A 25,112-nucleotide genomic window follows, 5' to 3' on the forward strand; every position below is an offset into this window, starting at 1 on the left:
AAACACCATCTTTAATTTTTTAATAATATTCTAACCCCTCTATATTAACAACTTTTTAAAGTTTATTAAAACTATAATTCAAATTATTTCAGTCATTTCAGTTACTATGGAGTTCTGCAGGTCCCTATAACACTCACTTCTACCTGTCCTATCTCTTACTGCTTGAATACATGACAGAAAAATGAATAAAAACAATCAATATTTTTAACCTCACATTCCCTTTGAAAATATTTTCATCTTCCATTACATATTTGTTAAAGATTCACCAAGGACACACTGAGACTTTGCTTAATTTACTACAAACACTGATGACTTCTGCATTTTAAAAAGTTATGCATTCCAACTTTGGATCCCCAGAGGATCAGAAATGCTCTTGATCAAACACTCATCCCAGTAAAGAATACGTAGACTGTTCTGTCCCATTTTCCTGCCTGTGAATAGTTGAACAAAAATCAAAATGACCACCTAGCTTTGGTTCAGATGGCACACAGAAAAAGAGTGGAGTGAGGTTATTTGGTTCAAACATCTGCCTTCATAGAAAAAGAAATACAGCTGAGTAATTTTCTCGTCATTTAAGACATCAGTAGCAACAAATATGCATGCTGTGGAATTTTAATACAATCTAATGACATTTCCATATGAAAATTACTACTTAATGTCAATTAAAAATCTCATTATATATATATTTACTGGCTGAGTCCCAATTTACAATGTGTTACTTGGCTACCAAGAATGTGAAGGAAAAAAGCTTCTTCCAGTACAAAAATAGAAGACAGGGCTTCATTTCCAGATCCAACACAGGATACATGTTTCTCAGTTAATTTCTCTGTTTTGATTTGCCCAGGAATAGCAATAAAGCAATCCTTCATATTCAGGTAATAAGACTGGAAGAATTTAAATCTGTAAAGCTTCCAGATGGGAAGCAATGTATGAATATTATTACAATGAAGACCATTGCAATGAAGTTATCTGCAGTGGTTTCCCTGCACCTGAATTAATGAATGTCAATTTGCATCTTGTGAATGTAGTTTAAAATAAGCAACACAATGAGTTTTGTGTGCAATCCTCTCAAAGGTGTGACTGAAGCTTGTTTCACAGCTGGGGTACTTACAAATGCTGTCACAGCAAGGATTTCCCTGCATCTAAGAAGGCAGGAGGTTCATGCAACCATCTTCCAACATCTGAGATTCTCTCTTCTCTGCCAAACAGCCTCAATTTCCAAATTCATAGAAACTTAAGTATCTTTAAGAATTCTACCCTTCTCTGAATTGTTCTGAATTTGATTAATGTGTCCAAAAGAAGGCAGGCAGGCAGACTGAATAAGTTTTGCTTCCACAGGAAAGCTATCTAGAACAATGCCAGTTACAAGGGAATGACTACTTTCATCACTTGGTATCTCAATAATGTGCAAAGAATAAACCTCCTTATGAAAACATACAACAAGGCATTGCTGTGAGTATATGCAGAAACCAAATCTGCAAACTTCCCAAGGAAAAACTCTATCCAGGTAACCTTCTGAGTAAAAAGCCAAATTAATCCACACATTTAAAGGCATTCACAAATAATAATCAGAAATGCAGTAAGAAAGATAATTCTGTATATTGTGTTAGACAAAACTTGTTCAAGGAAAACATTATCAAAACAAACAAATTTATAAATGGACATCCTTTGAAATTTAATTTACTCCACATATAAGTTGATACTCCTCAAAATTACAGAGAGAGGAGATAGCTTGAGATTAGGAAAAAAATGTTAGTATAGTGATCACCCAATTATAGGAGAATTATTTCAAACCAATATCTTTGTCAGACTTTTGTGCTGAGCCATGTACTACTTAAGAATTCAAGGGAATATAAATTAGTCTTCCAAACTCAAGCTTTTCAAAATAAAACTAAAACCATCTGTAATTTCAATTCAATTATTACAAATAAAATCAAGATCTGATGCATTCTGCTGATCAGCCCTTGTCTGATACTAATTCATCTAACATCTTCACATTTTGGCCATATAAAAACTGTGATTTCTCACCCCCTCACTGACTAGTGAAAAACCACAGCAGTCTCTCAACTTGTATGCATTAGCACTGCATGTGATGACTGCAAATTTCTGAAAGAATAGAAAGTATTCAGGATAAAGACTGTATAGCATGTCTCCCAATAGGGCCTCCCTTTTTTTATTTTAATGTGTGAAACTTCTCTCCTAAGGCTCAAAACACCTAATTAAGCTCTTTATCAGCAATGCATTCCCCTAGAAAAACATGATACTGTCACTATAGTGATCCCACAGTATTTACAAAACAACACTTGGATTTGTCTTCAAACCAGTGTCCTGTAAAGAGCCCCAAAATCTCTCTTCTGAAGACATGACAAAGATGAATCTCTCAAGCACCTCTAATATCAGTTGTATCAGTGATCTTATATTATGCACAAACATCAATATTTTGGGGGTGTCTCTATTTTGTGATCTCTCACACAGATGAGGAAGAAAGTGGCATTCAGTAATTCAGTGAAACTACTGCTACATGGCTGAGAGCAAACTAGGAAGTCATTGTTTCTCAGATGTGTTTCATTCAGTGGCTTGTTTTAGCAAGCTCCACTGTCTGCTGTGAAAACAAAAACTCTGCCATCCCTCGGTTTTGAATGTGACTATAATTGGCAACATATAGAAGATCATAAATATGTAAGGAATTGCCAGGCTTCTCAGTAGTTCCTGCAAAGCAGAGAGTCTGGGCTTCTGAACTCTGGACTTCAACAAGTTCTAGGTTTCCCCTTTGAGATGTGCCATGTCAAGGAGAACTCTAGAACCTGGCAGACAGAGGCTAGAGAGACCATCTTGCTGAAGAAAGAGGCAGAAGTTTCACTCAGTACTTCAGTCCAATATCACTAAATTCCTTGCCTCATTCAAGGCCCAGATTGCCCCTTTACCAGTCAAAAAGCAAGATTAGCTCTCCTTCTTGACTTTGATATTCCTTGCAAAGCCCACCTCCAGTTATGCTTTGAATTCCCAAGCACTATCTCTGCATGCCCAGGCAATGTCTATAAATTCCTTCTTTGCAGCCAAATCACACTTCTGCCTTGAATGTATTGCCTTTTCCACAGTGGAGCTCAGCCAAGAGGTCCCTGGTAAGTCAAGCCAGTCTCCTCATACTCCTGCTTGTTTCCTTAAACATGGGGTGTCTGTTCCTGTTCTTGGAAGATGCTGACCTCAAAGACCTGTCAGCTTTACTAGGTTCCTTTGCCTTTTACAGCTGTACCTCATGAGATCCCCACTAATAGTTTCTGAAATCTCAAAAACTGAAATCTACTCTCCTTAAGTCCAGAGTTTGTACACAACCACCCTTTCCCCACTCTTCTCAGGATTTTGAGCTCCAGTCAGGTCTTCCATGTTAATGGATAACAGACTCAGTTGCACTTCACCCATTTGGTCCATTGTAATTCAAGAAGTTACTTCCAATACTCTCAAGAAATCTTTCATCCCACTATTTCACACAGCAGACACCAGAAAGTTCAAGTCCCTCATGTGAACCAACACCAACAATCCATGAACTTTTTCAAGTTGTTCAAAGAAGACTTTCTACACTTCCTTACCTGATCAATGCCCTCTAACATATTCCCATCATCACCCTTAACACTTCAAGTCATCTGTTCTAATCCTGACCCAGGATTAGACCCACAAACTCTCCAGCACAAAGACAGCAACTTCCACTCCTTAGTTCTCTGCACATCCATCCATCCATCCATCCATCCATCCATCCATCCATCCATCCATCCATCCATCCATCCATCCATCCATCCATCCATCCATCCATCCATCCATCCATCCATCCCAGCATTCCAACAGTGTGAGCTGTTAGCACCCAGCTTGCTACTGCTGTGACATTCTAACTTGTGACTGCATGTAGCACCTGACTTCTTCCTGAATGTTTTCCAGAATGCATGTTATTTGTGCACATACATTTAAGTATATATAAAAGGCTGTCTCTTCGTCCTGTTCTACAGCTCCTACTATGTTTCTCTTATTCCCTTTGCCCTGCATCCTTTGCTTTCTACCCTGTTCACAGCCACCTAACTGAACTGTGGGTCATAATCCCCCCTCCACTGGCACCTCTAGTGTCCAACTCTCAGCAGGATGATGAGCCAGGCAGCAGGTGTTTTGTCCTGCTTTGTCATACTATTGAACATCCTTCTACTTGCATTCTTAAAAATATAAACCATGCAAGAACTTAAAATATCTCACTGATAGCGCTACTGCAAAGTTTGATGTTTAGTGAAATAGACAAAGGATTGGATGATTCAGAAGAAAATATTTGAAGAGAAGGGATTTTCTTTCCATGAACAATTGATTCTAATCTAGTTTAGGTAACTGCAGTGACTGAAGAATTACTGACTCACAAATAACTCAGCTTATCTCTGTGAAATTATTCTGCATTCCAAATTTATCATGGAAACAACAGCAGCAGCTTTGCTGATGATGTTCTGAAAAGGGAGGGATGCAAAAGCTAAGACTTCTTCCTGGAGAAGGAACTATTACCAATATTTAGAAGAGGCACAGGTACAGGAATCACAATTAAATTAAATATGATTTACCACACAGTTCCATCAGCTTAATAGCAGGAATCAGCCCAAACTGCCTCCCAACCCTAGCAATGTATCCTCATCCCCTTTCTCATGCTGACACCAGCATCTACACCATTTTAGAAAGTTTAGCTTTCAGGACATTAAGGGTAATTAGGGTAGCAAAGAAGAGGTAGGAGCACGAGGACAGGAGTAAGAGGCTGGAATGAGACTGTCCCTCCCAGTCACAGCTACTGCAATGCCATATGTGCCATTCATGGTTTCAACACCCACAGGAATTCAGTCTCTAGGGCTACCAACTCATAGTGAGTGTCTGCAGTTTCTGATTGTTTAGAAACTCAGGAACGAATACAATAAATAAAGATGGACAAGCAGGTGCAACTGTAATTCTCTAGGTGTGGTGCCTGCTTCCTACTGCTCCCAAGGCAATCCTCAGGAAAGAGTTAAACTATTAATGCAAATATCTTATATTCTCCAGTATTGAATTTTAAACACCACTGTACATTTGATACTCCTAAGATATCCTGTTTATCATTTTCCTTATACCTATATATACTCCCTTTTTTATAATTAGAGTTTTTGTATTTATATAGACATATAAAAATAAAAGATACCACAGCTTATTCAATGGTATATTATATGAATAGAGGAAACAAGAATTGTTACTTTTTTCCTGGATCCTTTTGAATAATAATTAGCAATACTGGAAAAAACCAAACTGCTGATATTGTGAAAACATCAAGGATATCACAAATATGTATTCACTCAAAGTGAACACATATAGTAAAAAAGAATAGTTTTGTTTTTACCACAAGTAAAATAATTAGAACATTTATGGAATATCAACCAGTAATTAACAAAGCCTACTTTCCAGATCATCTTATATTTTGGTGTTTTGAAGTTTTACCACAAAAAATTATGTACTATATTTCAGGGAAAGCATTTGTAGATTTTTACCGCAGTAATTCAAACTTTCTAATGACAAGGAAACTCATTCTACAAATCAACTGAATCTTGCAATAAAGCATTTATGATTTTCTCATCCTTTTTTCCCCTCCCAGTATGGTAGAAATGCTTCTGGAATGTCCTCAACAGAGTAGCAAATATCAAAATAAACAAAAAAATCCTTTTTTAAAGAGTTCTCATGTTTCCAAAGTAATATAACTTTCCCTTACTTTTGAGAACCATGTCAAATTGCAAGTTCTAAAATGGGTACCACCAGAACATAAACAGCCTAAACGTTGTGGTTTACTACATTTCCCTTGAGATCAGACCAAACACAAAGAAAGTTCCTGGGAGATAACAATCACCATTATCAAGTAAGACACTTCACTGCTGACAATCACAGACTACTTAGAGCTGAAGAATACACTAAGCACCCTCCCTTCAGGTTCAATGGACAGAGCAATCAATCCCCTTTACTGTAGCACAACAGCTTGAATTAATGGCATCCCTTGTCCCAGGCAGGCTCAGGTGCCAAGGCAGGAGCAGATGCTAAACCCCTGTGCCCAGGGCTCCCAAAGACAGGGCTGTGGAAGCTGTTCACTCTGCAGGTGTGTCAGGGTGAGAGCTCAGGAGCCAACAGGGTCTCAGTTTCTCTGTCTGCTCACCACTGGCCCCATCCCTTCCCCAGCTGCTTCAGGCAAGAACTGATCCTCTCCCTGCAGGGTGAGTGTGCAGCACATCAGCTTCTGGAATCAGGTTATTTGGGCCTGCAAGAGTACTGATGCCAGAGCAAGAGAGAGGGGAAGGAAGGATAGGTTCTCCTTGTCCAGTGAATGTGTTTATCTAAGTGGGCACAGGGAAACACCAAGGAGCCCTCTTTCCAAGACTAGTATCTTGCTACAAATCTCTGATAGCATGGTGTGCCCAGTGTATTCACCCTTAAACAGGTTTGTGTTTGACTGCAGATAAGGGAACCCTACAAAACAGCTGTTATCACCTTTATGCACAATGAAATCTTAATAGAAGATAAAACAAGTCCATCACAGACTCGGATATAACAGAGACTTTCAGCTGAGAAGTGTCTGTGTCTGTGACCTTCCCTTTCCTCTTGCTCATCAACACAAGACTTCATTACTATTCTCTGCAAAAAGGCTGAGTTTTATTGCCTTGTTCATTTATGGAAGAACTAAACGTTCCTCATTAATTTATTTTCCTGACATGGCAGAAGCATATCTTCAAGAGAAGAACAGAATATGGCTGACCACATGGCAGCTAGGAACCCTTCAGCTCCACTGGGAAGTCTCTGACACTCTTTTGAGCACAGAACTTGTTTTCATGTTGAGCTTGGTACATGACCAGCAAGCTGTGGAGGAGCCAGAGATCCTACTGGGAGTGCTGTGGAATGTGAGCTGATGTGGGTGCCTGGGCTGTCCCTGATGTTACCACCACTCATAAACAAGAAGTAGCTTTTGACAACTGCTACAGGGACTGGGCACACAGGGGCACAGGCAAAGGGGCACTGTGCTGTAGGACTGAGCAATGGGCTCTGTACAGAGCAAAGGGGAAATGGATGATGACATGAGCATTTTGATGTGGGTGTTGGCTACTGTGGAAGAAGGCAAGGAAGTATGGCCATGGGAAAGAGACCTGAAGTCCTGATACTAGAAAAATCCTTATTCTGAGTCTGCATTAAACACGAGTCTGCAGAAACCCCCCTTGCTATTGAAAGGCAGATAAACAAGAATTGCAATCCTTAAAATCAGGCCCTGCAGGTAGCTCTGTTCTATGAGAGTGCCAAATACAATATTCCCTATGCAAAATATGCAATTTCATTTCATTACACAGAAAGAAACCTTAAAACCCATCTCTAGTGAGACAAAGAAATGCAGCTTCTACAAGCCCACACAGAAGCTGACTTGTGAGAGCACGAGTGAGCCATCTACTTGTGCCATTTAGATTCTTCTACAGAATCCTTTCCTCCAATAAACTTAATTGCTGATCAGATCTGGGAACTGAAAAAGGCAGAGTTTATTATAGACTTTTCTGCAGTTCATAATGATGGTACTCTAGGTTCTTGCAGCTAGATTTCAAAATTTCTGTTCAGATTTTTTTTTAAACTATGAATTTGAAAAATACATTTGGAAATTAAATTCAGAATAAATCTATCTTATTCATTAAAAAAAAATCTAAAGAAAGATCAGGCTTCAAATTCTTAACATTTGTATTCATGTATTATGCCTTGAAGAAATTACAAATGTTTATTTACAGAAATGCATTTTGCAGTATTTCCTCAACAAATCTGAGTAAAAGACTCTTATGGTCCTAGTTTTGGTAAGCCCTATTTGATTATTGCCAGCTAATTGACCTCAGTGGGCCAAGTGAGCACCACTCATCTTGTGCAGGCATAGCCATTTTAGCAGTACTTTCAAAACTAAGTAATGCAAATGATTAATAAAGCTGTTGACTAATGCAGCATTGATCAAAAACACTCAATATTTAAGAAAATAAAAGAACACACATGAGATGGGTAAAAAAAGCCCCTTGTTCTTATTTTCCAAGCAGAGAATCCCAGTTCTGATTCCATCTCCAACCCAGTACAGGAATATTTTATAGACAGCATGATGTGCACAGCATCTTATAGACACATGCAGAGAAAAAGACTGTCTTGGGAACTGCACAAAGGAGTATTTTGAGATGTCTCAGTTTGATGGGATGCTTTGAAGGCCAGACTGTGACTTGGCTTTTTTATCTGCCAGGAAGGAGGGCGCAGGCTCTGAGAACACCAGGGACTGTATGGGACTGTGTGGGACTGTATCATCCTGACTGCAACAGTTAAAGTGAACCCACCCCATTGTCCATAAATCCTCGGCTGGATGATGAGCCTGCAAATGTTCAAGCAGCATGCTGGGGGAACACCTCACAACTGCTGTGTGACACTGAACTGAAATCCTGCCTGGCACGTCAAGAACGCTAGTTTGGTAAACTCCTTAGATAGCAAAATCAGGGAAAAATGTTATTCCAAGTATAACTGAGTATATTTCATGGTGTGGGCAACAGACACGGGTGGCAATCTGCCAGAAAGTGCTGATGCTCTGTGTAAGCCAAAACACAATAAAAAGAAAGATCTGGTTTAGTCCCACCTGGTTTTGGTGGGACTAAAAAGCCTGGGAAGGATAAATGCTGTTTAAACTGATGTTTTAAAGTGACATTTTGCAGAAACATACATGGACAGCACCTCTATGCTCTTAACACTGCAGCAAAATATCCACTGTAGGAACAAAGTTATTTTTCTTTTAAAACTGTATGTTGGACCTCCTGCTGCTATGCAAATGCTCCAGCATAATTTGTGACTTACTTCTGGTCTTGGGTGTGCAGACACAGCACCAATTCTCTGAAAAACATGCTCCTGTGCATGCATGTGCAGGCTTCCCAGCAGTTTCTCAAGCAAGGGAAGTGTTTTCCTCTGCTCCACCCATCACATAGCAGAGCTGAAGAAAGCCTTAGGTTTTTTTTTAACTCCCTACTGTCTTCTTATCAAATCGTTTGTTTTTCAGCTAGAAAAGATACATTCAGATTTATGAACATGCCCTTCCAATATGAAAGCAAAAAAACACCCCAGTAGGCAACAAGTTTAAAGCAACTTGGGTTCATTTACTCTATTTCCTCTTACTGTTTCTTCAGATACAGTAGAAGGGGTGTTTATCCACTAAAAGAATGTCAGAAATATCAATTATTCATATACTGTTTCCATTTTCCTAAACTAGAACTTAAGGATCTCTAATTTCAGACTAGAAATACCTTTCCTATATTGAACTACCTTCAATATACTTCAAGATAAAGGAAGAAGAAAAAAAACAACACTTTAATTGTATAATGTAGTTGGTTTTATATTCTTAAGTGCTAGTTTTACTTCAAGACACAGTAAGCTATTGCAAAATTAATGCCAGAACTGATTTGATTTCTGCACCATAAACTGACTTGTTTTTCTTCTGTCATAAGCTGTGCCTAGCTTGTCATAAAATATGTGCTGTCACAATACACACTTATGCTCTCAATATTTGATTAATATTAGTCCAAGAAGGTAACTGAGTCATAAAATTCTCTCCTAGTCCTTGTGGGATCACTTATTTGAATGAATATGCACTAAATATTTTTTGTAGGAGGGCAGATAAGCAATGCTATTTAGGTAATACTATTATTCCCTGGTGACTTCACACTTGTGGTAGAAAAACAGATTCAAACAAGCACTACACTGTTACTGAGGTTACAAATGACCTGGAAAAATACAGTTTCTATGGATATAATTTAATGAATACAAGTCTTGCATGTCACACATCTAATATAGTGTTTTGTTTATTTCTTTGCAGGTAAAAGGTATTTTTTTACCTTATTGTATTGAGCATATCTTGCAATTCTTTTATACCATAGAATTTTTAAATACTAGACTTTTATGCAGACATTATTATAGATTACAGATAGTAGGATGATCAGAACCTTATTTCACACGTAGCCAAGTTGGATTTTTCCAGAGACATTGTGTTCTATCTTTTAAAAACAGTTAAATATAGAGATTTAGCACTGTTAATAAAAGCTTCTATAGAGAAGGACTATACTGTTCATTAACTTTAAAAGCAAATTTCTGCCAATGTTATCAACTTACCTAATCTGAATATATTTGCAAGCACGAAATTTTATTCAGATATCTTCATTACATAATATTGCTAAGACATCTATAGAGTGATTGATTCAAAAAGCATTGGAAATCAGGAACAGCAGTACTGAAAAGACTAAGGCAGACTAAAATGCTATTTGTTTACATTCTGCAAAACCCAGCCTGGATCAGATAAACAGATGGATTCTTTCTGGCTAGAAATATTGCATAAGATTCTGAAATTAAGCATAGAGGGTGGGAAGCTCAGCTATAAGCAATTGATGTTTTGCTTCCCATCACATCAGAATGACTTTCAGACCTGAAGCAGAAAAATTATATTTTGTCCTCAGTGTACAATTAATAAAAACCAACTTCTGAGCAATGCCACACCCTTGTGATTAAACATAATTTTATAAAAAAATTAGATAAAGTCTGAACAAATCAAACAAACATGTAGGCAGAAAATGCTGTTTGGAATGCACTCCCTGCAATGTACTGTTAGACCCAGAAAACAGCCTAACTTCAGAATTCAATCAAGCAAAATCTAGTATAATCTCATTACAGCCTTTGCAGTTAATGAAACCTATTTAAATCTCTGACATTTTGATTTTTAGAGCTGACAAAAGCAAAAAATTACTTGGTTTATATAACACAAACATACAGAAAGGTAAGATTCTATCCTTTAGGTTATCCTAGCTATTTACCAAGCAATGCGTAATATGAAAAGATTACTCTTCTGCTACTCACTATTGCTCCAGGATTTCAGTAAATATTTGATACTGATTTCAAAGAAGCCTGAATCCTGCTGGCTAGCCATGTCTGCTGCATACAAAGAGGCTTCTATAATTCTGAGCAGCTGAAGTGGCAGGTACTATGTATGTAGATGTGACTGTCACCAGTCAGTGATGTAAACGAGGGGTCAGAGGAGGAAATGAAGTCTCCGCAGATCCACTTCTTCCGTTCATGGTAGGTAAGCTCATTAAAAAATAAAAAAAGCTCAACAACAACAACAAAAACACACCATGAGATTTTTGTCCTTTGCTCTTCCTTCGGGGCTTGTTGTTAATTCTAGCTGAGGAGTGTTCTATTCCCTTGCCCCCTCAGTACTCAGTATTTTTTCATTTATTCCATTCTGCAGCCGGGCAGATTTCTCCTGGCCGGCGAAGGCATAAGCAGCAGCAGAGCACTTGTTCCATAGGCACGGTTCGGGTGTGCTCCCAGGGGTGTCTGAGCCGTGCTTCCAGCCCTGTGCCGCCTGTCTGAAGCTGCTCTCCCATCAGGAGCTGCCAGCCCGAGCGGACGCGCCTCCTCCCGCCAGCGCGGATCAACTCGGAGCCCCGCTCAATCCCTCTCTCCTGCAGCTGCAGCGATCTCACACGTACCGCTGAGCTTCAGGGGGAAAAAAGCACCCTCTGATGAACATCCTCTGCCTGCTCTGGTCAGCTGCTCTCCTTCCGCCCGCTCCCAAGAAGAGCACGCCGAACTATACACAACTGCATCATGCTGCGGTAAAGCAGAGCTGCACCCATAGATCTGATTGCAGTGACGCTGGCAAGCAAAAAAGGCTCTCCCTCAGCCCCGTTGCACAAGAGAAGCGCTTCCAGAGCACTAAACCCACGGCATTCAGACTGGCCTGCTTCTGCTTTTCTTCCACCGCTACAGAAAAACGTGCTGTCATTTTTTTCTTGACACTTTTTTCCGCCCCCCCCTTAGCAAAGATGAGAGACAGCAAGCTGAATTCATAGAGGCAAATAAGCCAGAGAGCTCACTGCTTTGTATTCACCCCTGAAAGAGCCACAGAAAACTCAGTTTGATATCGTTTTTATCTTGAATAATGGTTTCTAAAAGGGAACTGAATCCACGTAAGAAAAATGAGGCAGAAGCAATTCACTGCTTGTTAATCTCTCTGTATTTTCTACAAAATACTTAATTGCTAGGTACAATTTCCATATTCCTAAGGTTTTATTTCATATAATCACACTACATCACTATGCATATTTTAATGGTAATGAAGAAAAAGAAGACTCAGTTTCCAATATACTTTTTGTTTCACATATTCTTGGTATCATCCTTCCAGATACTATTTCCCGTGAATAACAGTAGTCTTTTTTTCTCACTAAGTGAAATAAATTTCCTGCAGCATTTTATAATTACAGTATCTGAGACAAAATAGAGCTTGTCTGCTGATGATTCTTCTAAAAACGTTGCCAGCAATTATATTTGCACATTACTTTTAGTTTCAGTATGCAGAATATTCGATGTTTGTATTGGAAACTGAGGAAACCAAGGGTCACTGAGGCCAAGCTCCTGTGGTTCTCACTGAAAATATGCTAAATGTCTTCTGCAAACATACTTCATCTAGAGATAAGGTTTTGTGTCCTCACTAACACAGGCTGTTGTTTAAACTCGCTTTGTAAACCTTTCAGTTCCTAAATGAACTTCACTCAAAACCTGTCTACATCCGTTCACAGACATGAGCAACCAGAAATGTTCAGAGTATCTCAGCTTTGATCTCACCAGCCATGTCAATGAGAGCTGATCAGTTCTTCCTCTCTATGCTGTTAATCATCATCCCATTGCTGTCACTCTGAATCCCCAATTTATATTGAGACCCTGCTGTCCCACTTATACCTCCTTCCCTACCTCTCCACTGACAAAGCCTCCTCTTTGTGGCATCCTATTTTAGCCAGCACAATCCAGCATTTTACAATCAAACTCAACACCAAATAAGAGAAGCTCCAAGATACCATCCCACTAACTGATTTTTCATCAGACACAATGTGAAGAAGGTTTGGAAGTCCTTATTCACCTTCACAAATACTGCATTAATTCCTATGTTCTATATCACGTGCTTTTCTGGAGGTGACTGATATATTAATTTTTTTGCAACACTCTTGTTGAAAATAAAAGCAGGAGGCTAATTCACAATTTGTTGTATTTCCTAAATCTGCATTAGATTTTATCCAATTTTAAATTCACACCTTGAAATATAATCTCTCATTAACTTTTGTTTCAGTCTTGAGTATAAAGCAACCTGTCTGTTAATGCAGATCCTTTTCCCCCCAATAAACCTGTGGCTTGTATTTACAGGGCAGAATCTCTCTTTTGATATGCCCAACAAAAATGTTATTACCCAAGCTGCAACGTCATATGCCTGCTCTTCTTTGAGTGAATGAATGGGAAGTTAACTGATTTTTGTAATGTGAATTTGAAGATCTTTGAGTGGTTTTTTTTACACCTCACAATTGATATTTGGGTTCTGTTTATATTACTCCTCCTACCTCTGTTCTTCTACAAGGCAAAATGAAAACTAAAGGCAAAAGCATTCACGTAGTTAGTGTTCAAATCTTATTCTTGCTCCATCTCTCAACCTCACTGCATACTGGACTCTTCAAATCAATGTTCTTGTTTCAAAGTTGTAAAGGAGTAAGGATGTTTAACCATTGGCTTTTTATTCCTTCACACAGCCTGACCTGTTAGCTCCATGGGATGCTCCTGAGGGTCCCAGGTGTCCCTCACAGGCAGAATGAAAAGTTCAAGGTTTTGTTGGTTGGTTGGTTTTGGTGCTTTTGATTAAAAGAAATTTCAGACATCCCACACAGGCAGTTTTCTAAACTGCCATTATCCAGCTCCTTTTTACTTCTCAGGTTTGTATTTTCAAATCTGCAGATCTATCCTTGCTTATTTTGAGTCAGTTTGTATGAACAAGATCTAGTAATGCTCCTGCCACTTGTCTTCACCAATTATCAAGTCAAACCAGCCTAACAATAATTTCTTGACTTTGTGATCATTTGGTGAGAAAATAAATGGGCTATTGATCCCAGGACACCTGGATTTGACTACCATAGGTAGAGTTTGTGTCCAGCATGGTTAGAGTATCACCTAATGCCTAGTTGCACTTCCTTATGGAATAACATTAAAAAGGCTACAGCTACATTCAGCTGTCTGTCCAGGAGTGGCAGATCCCCAGCACCTTTTTTACTGTCTCCAAAGTGATATGGAGCCAAAGTAATCCAATTCATGTATATTTCAGGTCTTTTTCAAGCATTGCATCACAACATTAATGCAGATTCTCACAATTTAGTATTCTTTCTGAAGAACTGCCTATTGTGTGCTTCCACTGACAGAATGAAGCTGTACTAAAATACTGAAAAGCTTAATGAATATATTAAGACAAAGTACATTAAGGAAAAATGCCACCACTCTAAGAGTCTATATTTTTTGAACTCATATGAATGAGTTAATACAGAATGGTAGTTGTTAAGATTAATTCATTCTTGATACTCCACCATTATTGGTTCTGCTTTCAAAAGTATCACCCATAACATAAATGCCTCAGAATTTAACTTCTATTCTAACAGCTTCTTTAAAATTAAAAGCATAATCAATTAAAATCTCACTAATTTCTATAATTAGTTATAAAATATTTTTAAAAATTTAAATGCTAAATTGAATTTAAATATTTGCAAGTCAAAATTTGCATGTAAGGCATCTTCCGTATAGAATGACTTTACCCATATTTTGGAAACACTCCTAAAAACAGGAATAACACACTGAAATGGTAGAAACATCAGCACTCTAATTTAGTGTTCTGAACTTATTTTGGGTAGGCTCACAAGACTAAGCAATTTTGAAGTTACATAGCTTCCACTTTCGTTTTTGTTGACTTTGCAGTATTTACCATTTAGTTACATATTCTAGGCTGTGAGAGATAGGCATGAGCATATGAAATCTGTCAGTGAAAGTAAATTGATGAGGCCTAGTACAGAATTACAGTGGGCTCCATCTTTATGATATTGCTACATGGGAATTGACAATAAGTTGCCTTTTTTTTTCACCATATGAAACCATAGATTCATAATGTAAGGATTTTCATTTGTCTGCCATGATGAACTTGCTGATTACCACAACATTGTTTAAACTATAAACATTTGTGTGTAACTCACACTCCACATTTGTGACATACTGAGCAGCTTCTGTTCTCTCACTGCTTTCTGAGATCAGAGGTAACAAATATCCAGGAATCTTGGTTACCTGGCTAATAATACCCTTCTCAGTCTGAACAGACTCTGGAGTTTCCATGCCCCAATTTTGAGAAAAAGAAGCTGGGAGATACTGTTCATCAGCATGGTCAGAACTGTTCTTGGGAGCAGAATGCTGCATGAACAGCTATTGTCACTGCAAAACATCTGAAAAATAGACTTCCAAAGCTTTCACTCAGTAAAGGAACAAGAATAACAAAACCACATACTGCTGGAGGTATTCACAGTATCTATCTTGAGGCATCCAGCTCAGATGCCTACACTGGGAGGTGAGTGCCTTCAGCATGACACAATAGTTCCAAAGAGTTCCAGTAAAGAGCACAATTATTTGTTCAAAGCAGCCTGTTCCTCTTTGCTGTATACACATGATACTTAGGGTAACTACTTTTGTATACTGGATTTTTAGATTCTTAATATTTAGTAGCATAGGTACCAATTTTGTTTGCAGTTTTAGTGACTACTGTTTATTACAGTCATTCAGGCAGTTTAGTCCTCTATGTTTTCAGCAATGCTTGCAGGAATCCTTAAAAAAGCACATGGAGATTTGAATATAGCACAGTCTTGCACAATCTTCTAGGGCTCATTTTAGCTTGGAATGAAAGGGCCTATGTGGATTTTGCAATCTTAACTCTTCAGAATCTGAGGCTAAATGCAAAGAGTAGCTGAAAGCCTTTAAGGGATGACAACAGTAACAAAGCAAACATAGATGCAAATTTTGTCTTTCAAACAGTGATGTGGACACATCTCAAAGCCAAAGGTAGCTCTGCTGAACTACTAAAGGTTTTAACATACTTTATTATGATTATTATTTTCCATGGCTTCATATAGCTTTTCCTCCTAATTTTGAGTCAAATACTATGAGCCAAATAATACTGTATGTTGAATTACATCTGCGTCTCTGATTTCCATGGAATGGCAGAGTCTGTTTAAAAGTTTGGCTGTCTGGAGTTTTTCACCTCAGGAATAAGTAAGGGCTGCTTATTAGTATCTTTGTGGTTTTGATACAAAATAAAGCAACCCTACAAAGAGTGATCCCCAAAATTATTTGATTCCAGTGCAGAACACACCTAACAGAGGAAAACAAAAAGGATATTGCCGTGTTCTGGGATAGGCTGCATTGCATTCATGGTTTCACATTCCCTTCTCTGGGAACCTCTCTCTGCCCTGCTCTTGAAAGACTCTGCTAGCTTTCAGATGGATGCTGGTCATAGCTCAATGGTATCCCAGTGCCTAAAAATAGGTGTCTAGCACAATTATAGACACCCTAAGGTATGGGAGCTATTCACTGAGACTGGCAGATATGACATAACACATACATTAGATCCACAGCTTTATTAATGTCCTCTGCTGAATCAAAGATCAAAATTGGTAAATCAACCAAATTTTAGGTACTATGATATATTAACAAGGTAAAACAAACATCTTGCTATGATCTAAATTAAAAGTGCAGAGTGACAGAAAGCACTCCACAAAATAAGATTTCACCAAGGAAATCTTCTGTAATATGATAATTGCTAAATAAAGTAATATAAATCCTTCTTAGTTTATGTATCATTAGTTTTGCTGCACCATTTTGTTTTGCCTCCTGTTTGTAAGTGACTGTTCAGCTATTGCCACCTAGTGATGGGAAGCAAAACAGGCAGAAACAAGACAATGGTAAATAATGCATAAGGAATGCATGTTTACAGCATAAACTGTGTCAAAATGGAAGACAGCAGCACTGAAATGAAGCATGTGTTTGCATTTCCAAAGCAAGGGCATCAGGCAATTTGGGTATAGTTATATAAAATATTTAGACAGAAACCTATTGAATGGTATTTAATAGAATAAAATAACATATTTTCAGATATATATTATAGATTCACACATTACCCAGCTCTCATTCTCAGGTTGTTTAGTGAATTCATTAGATTAATTAAATAGGTTGTAAGGGGTTCGTGCCTAGTCTACAAGTAAGAAATGATAACTAGGCATGTTGCAGAGGATTAACTGGTCAACACTGGAATTATGCCTTCAAGATTCAAGGTACTATTATTCTTCCTTTGAATTTTCTTTGGAGCTGTCAAACTGACATGTCCTCTTAGGACTCTGTCATTCACCTCTGAGTCTCTCCCTAGCTGAACAGTGCCTGGAAGCATAGGCCAGCCAGGAACAAATTTTGTTTGCCCAGATTTACCATACACATGCTAAAAATAGACCATCCTGAAAGCCATTAGGAAATCTGCACCACTACCACTTAGGCAAAACTGATGCAAGAAATACTGCTGTGCATGTCAAAATGCAGCCTGTGTCCCACAAGCACAGACCACAGGCATCAGCAGGCACAAAAGAATAACTTAAGCAGTACTTTCTTCCTGCTCTCCACCTGAAGTTTCCAGGAATCATCCCTAAACAAGCTGTTTTCCATTACTGAAATCCTCTAGACTTCTTCCCTGCTCAGTATTGTAGCAAACCTTCACCTGTATTTTAGGATAAGGTTATATATCATACTTTCCAAACATCCTAGCATCAGGTGTCAGAACATCCTCAGAGCAGGAAATTTCCAAATCACCACTGAAGGTGACTGATTCTGGGTGCTTGCTTCAGAGATGTAAGGAGTAACTGAACCCCATCCACATATTAAAAGTATAATTTGTATTTGCTAGTTTACTCATAAGAGACTGGTACCAGGTCTAGGACAGAGGGAACCCAGATTTTGGCTGTCCCTTTTTTTCTCAATTTATTACACATACTTCCTCATTACACAGTGTATACACTGAACCCCCAAATACTACAAAATTTAGGGCCATAAAAATTTGCAAACTCCCTTTTCCACTTTCCTTCTGTCACTCAGTTACATGCCTCCTACCCTCCAGGAAACTCTGTGGCAGAGCAGAGAGGTGGAAGCCAGGAAGGGGAAGAACTAGAGCACACCCATTGCTAGATGTTCACAGAGTCATGGAATAGTTTGGGTTGGATGGGACCTTTGAAGATTGACTATTCCAAACCCCAGCCACGGCCAGGGACACCTTCCATTACATGGCATTGTTCTAAGCAACCTGTTTGTTCCTACAGGGTCTCAGGGGATGGCTCACAGTTACTGCATCTTACTGCAGCTGAGATCATAAGAGTTCTCAGCTTTGTTTCTCCTCATTCTTGTGCTCAGATACACCCTGAGAATACAAGCACAGCTTTCCTGGCCCTGTTCTGCCAGGGCCATGGAGCTGGGGAAAATTCCCCTTTCCCTTTGCTCCCCAGGCATGGAACCTGGAAAGGAAAAGCTCCCACCTTTTCAGAGAGGTGCCCGAGATGTGATGGAAAGCACAGCAAAACACACAAGGAGGGGGGTTACCCACTCAGAATGGTGAGCTGATGCCAAAATGAAGGCACCCCGACCCAAACTACAACACACACCTAAATTTTGTCTCCCTTGTAGAATAACATGTTCAAAATAGCCATTTTCCCCAAGACAACTCTCTGTAACTTATTGCACGTGCATAATGTTTTCATTGATTATCTAATTAGAAGGTGGAATTTTCAGTGCAGTAGCTCCAATTTGTTCTCTAATACTAATCCATCCCTTAGACAGATCTTACCTCAATGCACTTCCTGAGTGTGATTTCTAACACAAATGTTTTCCTGAATCCTAAATATATTTACAGATATATTTTCCTTCTCTTAATTCTGCCAGATCAGCTCCTAAAGTTTTTGCTGACTTTAAATAAGATGGTCCAGTGACAGCCTACTTGCTTACTTGTTCTTTTTTTAAACTTTTCTTTCCATTCTCTCATTCTGTCTTTTAATTATTAACACTTCTTCCTTTCTGGCTGACCTATTTGATACTCCCACCTCAATGTTTACATTATTCTGCAGAAAGGTATCCTTCTGCTTATGGCCCTTTGTTCCACTAGAAACATCAATCCTAGAAGAGAAGTCAATTTTTTACTTCTCTCATAAAATGAGAACAAAAATGTTGGAAGGATTTCAACCAGCTTCCATCTACTATAGATAGATCAAGATGAGATGGGCATGGGATCAGATTGTACACATTTGCTGCCTTCTACACCTTCCTATCAGGTATCAGGCTCTGCCCACTATCAGAGAGAGGGTCAGACCAGCCAGGCTTCAGGTCTGAGCTGGCACATGTGCCCCTGTAATGCAAACACCTCCAGCCTCCTCAGGAGGGCCTTATGCATACAGTGTCCACTCTGAATGATTCCAAAAAATGCTACCTCTTGCAACAGCTGCATCAGAATTATGTGGCTGAAACAGGGAAACTGTTTAGTTTCAGGAAACAGATTTAGCTGGATATAGGTTAGCTACCAGTCTTTCAAATGATGAAGTATCAATTTGTTTGTATCACTGCCATCAATTTTCCTTCCTTGACATGTACTTCTCTGATATGTACCACCACAAACAAGACTGTACATCCTCCAGGGCTCAGGCCCCTGCTGTGAGGGAAGTGCCTGGAATAGCTGGAGCCTGGCTCATTACAGTGTAAGAGCTTTTTCTCATTGTACTCAGAGGTGCTAATAGAAAGTTCCAGCTCAGGGAGCTCAGATCAGTGCTACCTCCCATTAGACCAGGGATCTAATGACTAAGCTAGATAGCATCAATAATTTTTGAAACTTTTTTGTTTCAAGGTGGGAAGAACTAACACTTCAAAAATTAGGATTACCCCAGAATCCATGCCAGGTGGTAGACCAAAAAAACAAGTTTTTCTTTCCAGGACTGTAGGTTATAAACAGGACATGCACATACACTTATTGACTCACTTGATACTTTTAATAGCTAGGCTGTCACCATCCCCTTCATCTCTTTGAAAATATTTCTGAAAATCCAAAGTAAACATAAATAGCTGCTAGCAAAAATCTTCACAATTCAAGCCACTGGCTACTTTACAGCAACTTTACATAAATGACTGCAGTGCTGTGAGGTACTGTCAGGAAAAATCAGGCCAAATGATTTTACAGTGAAATTTCTCTTTCTCATTACATGCATATCTTTCAGTTACAACTTCAGCCTCAGCACTCTTCTGTTACTCTTCAGAACTATTTTCTCCATTCTTTCAAAAATTGATGTCAGTAAATCATCTCAATCCTAAACAGTTATTGAAGGAATATGTCTTGTTTTATGTAGTCTTGAATTCGCTTTCCATATAACCCCCCTAGGCAAGCACTGGTAAAACACAGCATCAGGAATTTACTATGTAGCACCCTTAACTTGCACAACAGTGTGTTTAGATGCTGGCTTAATAGGAGACAATAATTTGGATTTAAAAAATATCACTGATCTTACATAATGCTTGCTCTGACTTGCAAAATATTTTTATAATGTTTTTTAAAGTACTGGGAAGCAAAACTTTTTTTTTTTAATAAGAACATCATCTGTAAGTATGTATTGTTTCACCTTTTGGAGTAATCTGTGCCAGGAGAGATGTCAATTTGAGAGGTACAATCTTTCTTTCCTGCTTTTTTCCCCCCCTGAACATAGTACCTTTTACTTGTTTGAGGGCTCTCCCTTGCTGTGGTGAAGGTTTTGCAAGAGCAGTGCTTTGATCTGGGCACAGGCAGTAGAAGAGCTCCAGCATTCTCCAACTTGCTGCTGTTCTACAGAAGCACAAGTGTCCTCATTGAGCTCAAGTTAAATATATGTGCAGCCTTTGTAACTGGGCCTTTTCTATCCTCCAGAGTCCATCCCTTCATGCTAAACCAAAAAATGTCTGGGGTCTCCCAGAGAAATGAGGTCTAATACAGCTGCCTGCTTATGCTGGAAAAAGGTAAAATATCTTCCTGTTTAAGACAGTTAGGTTACTCAAGGTTTCTTGCATGTTACATTTGAATGGAAACTGCCATTTAGCAAAAAAATGTACAAACCAAAATATACAATCTGCTTTTTACTAACTAAAGAATAAAGAAAGTACTTGAGGCTCAGTACACAAGGAAGCAAGCACAAAAAGATTCAACATTTTAAACTGAACAGTTTCCTAGAAAAGGCAGTAACAATTATAGATGCTTTAAATACACTTAAAATGATTAATGATTTTGAGTCACCACAGCCTAGATTTTCAAAGGCATTTAGCTTCTGAAACATTTAACAATTGCTTTGTATATTATTAAGTGTCTAATCTGGTTAATCATCAAACTCCCATGTACTTGTTTGTCTACTGCATCATTAAATACTTTGAAAATCTAAAGTAATTTTTTTAAAACTTATTAAAATTAGCAGATCTTATTCTCTCAACTTTTTTTTTTTTTTTTTTGCCAGATCAGAAGACAAAAATAGTTCTTTCTTTTTCATCTCTGGTTTGGCTTCTCAGCTGTGAAGTGATATCTAAAATATAGGATATATAACTGAAAACAATCTACTGAGACAGAATTCTTTTATTTTAATACAGTGCATAGATCTGAAAAAAATCCAGTTAACTTTTACAGCAACCTAATTCAAAAGGGAATGGTGACCATAAAACAGTAACAACTGGGATCCACCTGCTCTGAAATCTTTCAGTGCAGCTGCAGGCAGTGGAGGGTGTGGAACCTGAGCTGATGCTCAGTCGGGTACCAGTGCTCAGTGACACTGTATCCTCCCAACTCACTGGGCTCCAAGGCACAAACCTTACCTGAACTCTTCCACAGATCAAGGGAGGTCATCACCAGCTACTGACTAATTCAGTGAACTAAAAACGCAGCATCAGCACAGGCAGAACCCTTTGTAAAATGGAAACTTCTCCAAGAACAGAAGGATACTCCCCCCCATCTGATAATACAACAGATTTCACCAAGAGTGTGTTTTCTTGTTGATTAAGCTAATGTGAGATTGTGCTACTGTTGAAAGAACTGTGAAATTCTTCTATCCCCTCCCTTTCCCCCAAAATTTCCATTAGGTCTCCTTGTGCTGGCACGAGTCAGGAGCAGAAGTTTGATTTGAGCAGCAGGTGTGTCTTGGGGCTCCAGTGTTCCCTTCATTGCCTTCAGTTGCCCCCACAGGACAATGCAATGGAGGCTGATGGGTGCTCAGATGGGGGAAAGAAGCAAAGGAAAATAATGCTTTTAAATTGGAAAAAAAAACAAAAACAAACTAATAACCCAACCAGTTTAAAAAAAACCAGAGACATGCTTTTCATACATGGTTACGTGGTTAAATAGCTTTCCCAACTGCTCATATGCATTTACAAACACGTGTAAGAGGCACTTTTACCTATAAGAGGCATTGCTTTTTATAGTAAAAGCATTCTCCAAGCTGCTTTTCTGGCTCAGCCCTTATTAAACTTTGGCTGTCAGGAACAAATACATTTTAGCTCTAATTCCAAGAAGCATGGTCAGAAAATGAGCTTGAAGATTGTCCAGGATGGACAGTGATAATCAGTCTTGATAGGATGATAACTCTGTTAAAGCTACTGCATCTGTTCCTTCTAGATCTCTGCTGTGAGAAAGGAGCAATGCTAATGCTCATGGAAGTTCCTTCCACAATTCCCTCTGCAAGTATCAGGATTGGAGGAAAGCAAGGGAGCTTAGAAAAGAGAGGTGTCTGCAACTCCTGCAACAATGGGCCTTGCTTATAGGGAAAACACAATGAAGTAGGTTCAGGATTGCTACAGGATTGCTTGACAGTTTTACCATTTATCTTCCACAATAAGAAAAAAAGAGTAGATTCTGTTTTCTGCAAATATTTAGTGAGAAAAGTTGTCAATTAACAGAATTTTAAGGAAATGCCTAAATAGTTATAATAATCTGGAAAAGTACAGTAAGAGAACTGGTAAGATTTTTCAGTAATCCAGAGTGAAACAAAGTACTTGCAGAAGTACTGTGCTAAAATTGTATTAACTTAACTTTTCCTTTCATTGAGCTTCATGAGATTCCTGTTAAACAGTGCTGGCTGCAGTACCAGCTCCTGGGCTACACGGTTAGTGACTGACCTCCTGTGAGCCTTGGTGCTGCCAGGCACCACCCAGTCAGCATGGGAGCTCAGCCTTGCACTCACCCCACTGCTCATCCATCGAGTTTCATCATTGCCTATGGTGATGTTCAAGGAGATATTGCTGAAAGCCTGTCCAAAGTTGAAACAGTGTCCTTTGATCTTCCATCACACACCAAGCTGTCTATCTATTGTTTTAGAAGGCTATTGAGCTCCTAAAGCATCATTTCCTCTTCATACCAACATGCTGGCTGCTGCCAGTCATCTTTAATTATGTTTGGAAATAGATTACAGGATTATTTGCCCCATCACTTTCCCAGGGATTACAGTGAGGATTACCAGCCAGCAGCTCCCGGATATTCTTTCTTGTCCTTCCTGGAAAAGAGTCACATTTGGTCTCTTTCAGTCCTCAGAAACCTCCCCTAGTAGCCATGAGCTTTCAAAAACTCTCAGGACTGGTCAGACCATGATACCAGCCAGCTTCCTCAGCAGTGGGGTTGCACCCTCTCATGTCCTATGGATGTCCACCTTGTTTCAAGTGTTCCCTAACCTGTTATCCCTGTACCAAGGGCAAAGCCTCAGTTCAGGCACTCCTGCTGGTCTCTGCCCCTGGGATTCCTGAAGATCTCCTGAAGGTAAAGACTGAGGCAAAGACAGCATGGACCACCTGGGCCTTTTCCATCTCCATCACCATCATTGTCCTTGCTGATGAGGGACGTTTACACAGTCACTGAGACCTCATTTAGGATGGGCTTTCAAGTGGGAAGAATAGAAATATAACAATAGATTATGCAGAAGTATTCTTAACCCTGAAACCAGATAAAGGAAAAATTGTGACACTACTCTTAAGTAAGAGTGCAACAACATTTAGTATGACAAAACTAAACTTAAATTACATTATTACTAGCTTCTGAAGGGAGAACTGCTGATTTTCTAGTTCAAGAACAGATTTAAAATTGGACTTGTACACATATGTTTTGTTTATCCTCAGTTCACTGGGCAGAAAATTACATTTCAGACCCTGAAGTTCCATCTTGTGAGCTTAATTTAGTCTCTGGTATTCTGCTTTTCTTGCCATCCTTCTTTTACCCTGGCACCTCTGCGTAATAGTAAAACCTCTGCTGCAGATTAGACTTCTTGCTTCAGAACAGAGCCTCAGCAACTAGTAGAAATTTAATACTTGAATGATTCTCTATAGAAGGATCAGTAACTGCCCATGATAAATCTAAACAAGTCTGATCAGAAGTACTTTATTGTGACACACTGAACAAACTGGTGTTGAGTTTTAATGACCTCTGTGGTAATTAAAGTCATGTCTTGCTGGACAGACTGGTGATTCAACTGTGTAGGGCCATGAAAGCCATGCCTACATTAACCCCTGGGGCTTTCTCCTGCCATGAGGCCAGGTGCCATGAAGCAGCCCACAAGTGTACAGAAAAGCATCATCTAAATCCTGGTGGCAAATCCAGTTCTCTCTCGATTCCTCACCTCTTGCCAACTTCTGAACTGGGTCTGAGAATTGCTAGGAGAGTTATCCAGGCAAAATGCAGGGGAGGGAAATGGAGCAACTTTGCTAGAGAGAGATTTTTCTGACTTGCATATGAAGAACAGGAGAGGACAGGCCAGCAAGAGACTGCCTACTTCAAAAATCCTAGACAAAGCAGGAAACACAGGACAAATGAGATTACAGTTAGCAAGATGGCACTTGTGAACTGACCCTCTCCTTACCAAAACACAGATTTAAGATTAGACTAAATTATTGTACCAGCCTTATACTGTTTGCAGCATAAATTACCCAGAAAAGGTTTACTCTGATAGCAGATAATTCACAACAAATTGAGCATACAGATAACCATATAGATAATCTCTAGCACATTCTGCAACAAAAGCATGTTGATATTACAGCCAACATGAAACAGTAACTTCAAAGACACAGAGCAAAACCCACAGAAAGTCACATCAATACCCTCAGGCAGTTCTAAACGAACTAAATAAATAAAAAACCCA

At 39.0% G+C, this 25,112-nt stretch overlaps 1 protein-coding gene across 6 annotated transcripts in view; it reads right to left on the minus strand.

Annotated features, from left to right (window-relative positions):
* Nucleotides 1–25,112, minus strand: part of FRY (FRY microtubule binding protein) — a 216,267-nt gene that overhangs the window by 142,513 nt on the left and 48,642 nt on the right. The window contains exon 3 of one of the 6 annotated variants that reach the window (XM_079298271.1): nt 10,918–11,145. The exons of 4 other annotated variants lie outside the window; for them this stretch is intronic. In XM_079298271.1, coding sequence (XP_079154397.1) covers nt 10,918–10,987 — 70 coding nt within the window. In that variant the 5' untranslated portion in view covers nt 10,988–11,145. Of the gene's footprint in view, nt 1–10,917; nt 11,146–11,191; nt 11,357–25,112 lie in introns of those variants that run through there. One more of the 6 variants, XM_079298276.1, reaches the window with a different exon arrangement.

Source organism: Erithacus rubecula, assembly GCF_903797595.1.
Source record: "Erithacus rubecula genome assembly, chromosome: 1".
Lineage (NCBI taxonomy): Eukaryota > Metazoa > Chordata > Aves > Passeriformes > Muscicapidae > Erithacus > Erithacus rubecula.